The sequence below is a fragment of the Equus caballus genome, chromosome 11, assembly GCF_041296265.1.
Source record: "Equus caballus isolate H_3958 breed thoroughbred chromosome 11, TB-T2T, whole genome shotgun sequence".
NCBI classification, from domain to species: Eukaryota; Metazoa; Chordata; class Mammalia; order Perissodactyla; family Equidae; genus Equus; species Equus caballus.
The window spans coordinates 52,693,142-52,699,141 of record NC_091694.1 but is presented as its reverse complement, the minus strand read 5'-3'; the positions used below and the strand labels follow the sequence as shown (position 1 = coordinate 52,699,141).

The following is a 6,000-nucleotide window of genomic DNA, read 5'->3' as shown; positions in this document are numbered from 1 at the left end:
TCCAAGAATTGAAAACAGGCGCTCAAACAGGTGTTTGAACACGCATGTTCGTAGACACATTGTTCACAGTAGCTAGAATGTAGAAGCAACACAAGTGTCCACCAATAGATGAAAGGATAAAAAAAATGTAGTGCATACATACAATGGAATGTTATTCTCCCACAAAAAGGAAGGTGATTCTGACACATGCCATGACATGGATGAACCTTGAAGACGTTATGCAGTGAAATAAGCCAGTCACAAAGGACAAATACCATGTGATTCCACTTAGATGAGGTACCTAGATTGGCCACATTCACAGAGACAGAAGGTAGAGTGGTGGTCGCCAGGGGCTGGGGGGAGGGGGTGGGGAGTTATTAACAGTAATGGGGAGAGAGTGTCAGTTTGGGAGGATGAAAAGGTTCTGGAGATGATGGTGGTGCTGGTTGCACAGCGATGTGAATGTGCTTAACCTCACAGAACTGTGCACTTAAAAACGGTTAAAATGGTAAATTTTATGTTTTGTGTATTTTAATACAATGTTAAAAATCAGGAATTTCTAAAAATACCAATGTCCAGACCCATTCAGATCAATTCAGTCGGAGTCTCTGGGGCTGGGCCCAGACAGCAATGCTTCTAGAAAGTCTCCCAGGTGACTGTAATGCTGAGATTGAGACCCACTAGGGGGGACCTTCCAGGCAACGAGCAAAGTGAGTGATCTCGAGGGTGGTCTAGAAGAGGGAGTTGCTTGCCTTCCGCCCTTTTGACCTCTGACCTCTACTTCTGACCCCCTACCCCTCTGCCCACTCCTCTTGGTCCCTGAGACAATGGACCACCTGGGTCCCTGGGCTTGATGCCGCAGCGCTTTTTCCCTCTTCTGGCCAGGCCAGAACAGTGCCCCAGACTCCCCAGGGGTGTGAGAGACCTCCAGCCCCAGGGAGAAACAAATGTAAAAGAATCGACCGAACACAAACCACACTAAATAAACTTATTTAATCAGCAAGACAAAAGCAAGCAGCCCACGTGTGCCACCCCATTTGTGGAGTGAGGCGGGGGGTGCGATGGGGACATATTTACAAACTCATAAAAAAAGAAGTTCCTTCTCCTATTAGTGGCCGAGTCCTGGGTAACTGACCCCGGACAGCGTCCGATGCTCCCGAGACAGTTCTGTTTTGTCTCGTTCGATGATGCGTACTGACTGAGCACCTGCTCTGAACCGGCTGTGCTGGGTGCAAGCTGGGGATGTGACATGGCCCCAGCTTTCTGGGAGCTAATAGGCTGATGAGAAACGGCAGGGATGTTTGCAGAAAGGAGAGTTGGAAGGGCGTATATTTTAATGATTGAACCATGGATAATCTGGACGCCAAAAAATAAAGCTTCGCTTCATTACGCACATGCCTAATGCCTTCAGTTCAGGCTCCCCTTTTGCAAAGCAGAGCGGGACTAGGGCGAGGGCAAGACGGGCACTCACCTCGGGTGCAAAATTTAAGGAGGGCCCAAAAAACTCAGTAATCAAGAGAAATAATATTTTGATGCAATCATTTAAAAATAAAAATTAATGTTAAAAAAGTCCATGACGAGCGAAATATCAAAATTTTAAATAAAGCCAGGATCAGACCCTGCATTCTCCTGAGCTGGCCTCACTGGTCTCACCCTCCTTCCAGCCCTGGTTCCAATAAACGTTTTTTTTTTTTTAATAAATGGCTGTAGTTTGCAGATTTGATTTTTTAAAATATTGCCTTAAAATATTACTTATCTTGACAATTGAGGTTCTTTTAGTACTCTCAAATTTTGCATCTGAACTGAGCCCCTCACTTGCCTCACCCTAGTCCCTGCCCTGCTGCAAAGTATCCTAGACAATGGAGTTGCCAGGTAAATACGGGATGTGCAATTAAATTTGAATGTCAGACAAAGTATATCCCATGGTATGAGATTATTCATTTACCTGAAATTCAAATTTAACAAAGCATTTATGTATTTTTAATTGCTAAATATGGCAACCTTACTTATTAAGTATCAAATTGCCCTTCCCCCTAATATAAGGCGATGTTTAGTCCCATAGCTACGTGCCCCACCCATGTACACATACATTTTACACACAATAAAAGTGACGCTCCTGGGCCTTGACACTCTGTTTCTGTAGAAAGTTCCTCCCTTGATCTTCCTTCAGCCTCTTGCTGGATAGTTCCAATCACTGAGCCTGACCCTAGTTGCCTGGGCCCCCTCAGCCTCCAGAAGCTCCCTCCATTTAGGGTCTGGAGCACAACTCTGACACCCCATTGGCAGCACGGGTCCCACAGGCCTGGCCCTCCCAGCGTCCCCCTCAGCGTGTCCAGATCAGCCATGGTCCTATCATTTTGCCTGGGCCCCCTCCAGCTTTCAGCATCCCTTTTCACATGAGGAGTGCAGTTCCCATCAGCGGGGCCTCAGATCGGGGAGAGCAGTGGGCAAACCTCCCGGAGTGGGAGGTCCAGCCATCAATGTGTCAACGGCAAACCAAAAGTGGTGGAGAACGGTAGGGCAAATAAGGCTTGAAGAAGCCCAGCTCAGACAGGCAGGTGGAGCCAGAAAGGAGAGGAAACGACCAATGGCACTTTCGGAGGGCCCTGGGAGCTGGGCCAACCCTTAGAGGAAGGCTGGGTGTTAGGGATCAAACAGAACTTCCAGTGACCATGGACGAAGAACTGAGTTGGAGAAAGGGAGGAGAGACTCGACAAGAGAGGAGGAGGGGAGAAGGAAAGGAGTGGTGCTCTGGTGGGTGGTGTGCAGCTCCACACCGTCTGAGGAGGGCGTGTGTCACAGCCGAACTGCTGAAGGCAGGACACCTCTGGCTTCAGGCTGCCATGGGCTGGCTCAGGGGGGCTTCTAGCTCCCTCACACCCCGCCCAGTGTTTTCAAAGCGTGGACTTGAATCAGAATTACCTGGGATGCCAGTTACACAATTCCCATCACTGGCCATCATCCCAGACTCACTCTCTTAGAGTCTCTGCCATGAGCTGGACTCTGCATTTGAAACACTTCCCAAGTGGTCCTTTTACGCTCTAAACCCGACCTCAGATAGAACTACCTTGTACCATAAGCGGTAAAGGAAGAGACACTGGCTGGCCTCTATTTCATAGCAGACATCTCTCTGTACCACAAGGGCTCCATTCACTTGAATTTAGGGCCAGCCCCAGAGGTCATTCTGGAAAACACACTGGTAGGGCTATTAGGATGACAAAGGCAGAAAAGCAGTGAATGTTTACTCAGCCTCTTTCTAACAGAGCATGAAAAACCTTGAGACAGACCTCACATCAAAGTGCGCATGGTGCATGGGAAGAGTAATGACTGCATCCCGCAACATCCTTCCGGCGTGGCCTCCTCCCGGCTCGCCCCTCTCAGGAGGCCCTGGTGAGCGGAGCCAGAGAGGTGGGCCTTCTGCCTAGATCTCGCTCTCTTCCAGAATCTCCTCCATGGTGTGGGCCAGGGTGAAGTCTCCCTCACTGCTTTCCGACAGGCTGCTGCCCCGGGGCCAGCCTGCGTGACCCCGCTGCGGCCGGCCGCCCAGCTCCCCCAGGCCCTGCATGGCCAGGTGCAGGAGCTGCCCACTGCCGGGCGAGGGTCGCAGCTTCCGCAGCGTCCCGGCGCTGTCTCCCTCGGAGAGCTTCTTGGGGCATTTCCCCAGGAATCGAAAATTCTTCTCTAGGACCCAGGCTCTGCAGCCTGAGTGGCGGGCTAGCAAGAAGCGGACCCAGTGCTTCCGCAGCTCGGCCTTCACCTGCCAGGTGAGAAGAGGACGAGGTTACCATCTTGGAGTCATTTAGTCGTGAGTCCACTTGGCAAATATTTATGGAGTGGCTACTCTGCACCACCCTTGGGAAACTTACCTCCTAACTGGAGGAGGCAAAGAGAAGCACACAAATACATGTGAGCGGAGCAGGTGGTCGTGACACCGAGAGGCCGTTAAGCAGGACAGTGGGGTAAGGAGACACAAATTTGACATATGGAGTTCAGGAAAGGACTGTGTCGAGGTGGCATTTGAGACCTGCTGATGGAAAAGGAACCCGCAGGTGCAGACACAGAAGCAGCAGCGGTGAGCAAGACGGAGGAGAGTTTTGCTGTCAAGAGGCTTACATTCTAGTGAGAGGAGACAGAAATAGATACGTCAACCTGGGAGGGGACAGGGCGCTGGGAATTCCAACTCCTCACGTCAGGAGAACACTGTTCTGGCCTCCGCCCCTCCCCCTCTCAAGCCTCTTTCCCAGGGAGCAGAGAGCTGGTTGGAGCTAAGCAATAATAGTAATAATAAGAATAATCATAGTTACCAGGTATCGGGCCTTTACCATGAGCTCAGCATGCCCAGGGCAACTATAGGGTAGGGACTGTTATAATTCCCATTTTACAGATGAGGAAACTGAGGCTCAACGAGGACAGCGACCTGACGAACTCAGAGCTCCTAAGTGGGTGAGTCATGGCTTGAATCCAGAATTTTGGTCTCCAAAGTTCAAGCTTGTTCCCTCTATCACACTTTAATACTCCCAGCACGTCTCCAACGGGGCCACGGTTGGGTTCTGAGCTTCATCTCAACACCTTTTCCTATTCATCTGAGCTGTCTCCACTGGATGCTCATAGGACAAATTTGTCCCAACACATGCTGGTCACTGCCCATTCCCCCATAGCTCCATCACATAAATAGAGACCTCAGGGGACAGTAAGATGCCACCCAGCCTCACAGGAAGCTAGCACGGCAGCATCGAAAACGTACCTCTCCATTGGCAAAGCAATACTGCAAGGCCACAAGTAGTCCCTGGAATGAAAGGAAGAGGTGGCATGAAGTTTGACTCGGTAGAAGATGTCTCTGAAAGTTACGTGGAAAGTCCAAAGGCCACCCCTCGCCTTAGTGGACCCAGAAGAGGCTGGCATCTACACTGCTTGCACTAACTAGGGTTAGTCACACTGGTTACGTTAACTTGGACTTCCATGGAGTCTCTTCTTACTTTGCCACCCACAAGCCATATCAGCCTAAGTGTTTGCTTATGTGCTCAAGGTCAATGATGATTAAATGCCAAAGACCTCGCGTGATTCATTCAATTATACAAATACTGTACAAGGCCACTGTCCCATTTCTACTTGTCCACAGTGGGCACTGGCTATTTTTTTTTGCCTCACTTGCATCCTTTCCTTTTGGAAACTGACCCTCCCCTACTCCCTGGGCTTCTGGCAGGGCTGTCAATCATGTGGTCCCTGTGTTCTACGATGGCCATCACTGCAATAATCAGCCCAAGAGGGCACGTGATCTAAGCAGGGCCAATCTGAGGTCTTTCCACTGGGAAAAAAAGAGAGGGCTGCATTCTCTTCCCCACGTTTGCCAGCTGTATACTCAAAGAAGCCTGGAGATACTCATGGGCATCTTCCCAGCTATGTGGAGAGAGCCTATCTGAGGATGAAGCCAGCAGAGAGAAGGCAGAGGCTAGAGATGGTAAGAGACAGATTTCTGATGACGTTGTTTGAGTGCTTGGACCCAGCTATGCCTGATCCTGAAATTTTCATTTATGTGAGATAGTAAACACCACTTTCTCTTGTCTTTTTTGAAAAGATAGATCATCTCACACCAGTGGTTTCTCATCACACTTAGAATAAAATAAAATCTAGCCACAGAAGGGCTAAGGTGATGTGGGCTCTGTGTCTATGTCACTGACTTCATCTTGTACCATGCTTCCCTTCAGCCACTATATTTCAGCCACGTGGGTCTGTTGGCTTCCTCCAGCATCTCAGCTAACGTACTAGTTATCTGTTGCTATACAACTTAGTGGATCAAAACAGTAAAGATTTATCATCTCACACACTTTCAATGGGCCAAGAATCTGGCAGTGGCTTAGCTAGATACTCTGGCTCAAGGTCATTCTTCAGGTTGTAGTCAGGATGTTGGCTGAAGACTTGACTTGCTTCCAAGAAGGCTCACATGCCTGGCAAGTTGGTAGGAGGCCTCAGACTCCCTCCATAGAGCTGCTTGAGTGTCCTTATGACATGGCAGCTGGCTTC

The 6,000-nt window shown here is 49.6% G+C and overlaps 1 protein-coding gene across 7 annotated transcripts in view; it reads right to left on the bottom strand.

Moving 5' to 3' along the window:
• Positions 1-953: 953 nt before the first annotated feature.
• The window catches only part of GLP2R (glucagon like peptide 2 receptor), a 66,090-nt gene continuing 61,043 nt past the window's right edge, over positions 954-6,000 (bottom strand). For 3 of the 7 annotated variants that reach the window (XM_070226538.1, XM_070226541.1, XM_001503249.5), the window contains 2 exons: positions 4,724-4,765; positions 954-3,736 (listed from right to left, as the gene is read on the bottom strand). In XM_070226538.1, coding sequence (XP_070082639.1) covers positions 3,401-3,736; positions 4,724-4,765 — 378 coding nt within the window. In that variant the 3' untranslated portion in view covers positions 954-3,400. Of the gene's footprint in view, positions 3,737-3,816; positions 4,096-4,723; positions 4,766-6,000 lie in introns of those variants that run through there. The other 4 variants (XM_070226539.1, XM_070226540.1, XM_070226542.1 and 1 more) reach the window with 3 other exon arrangements.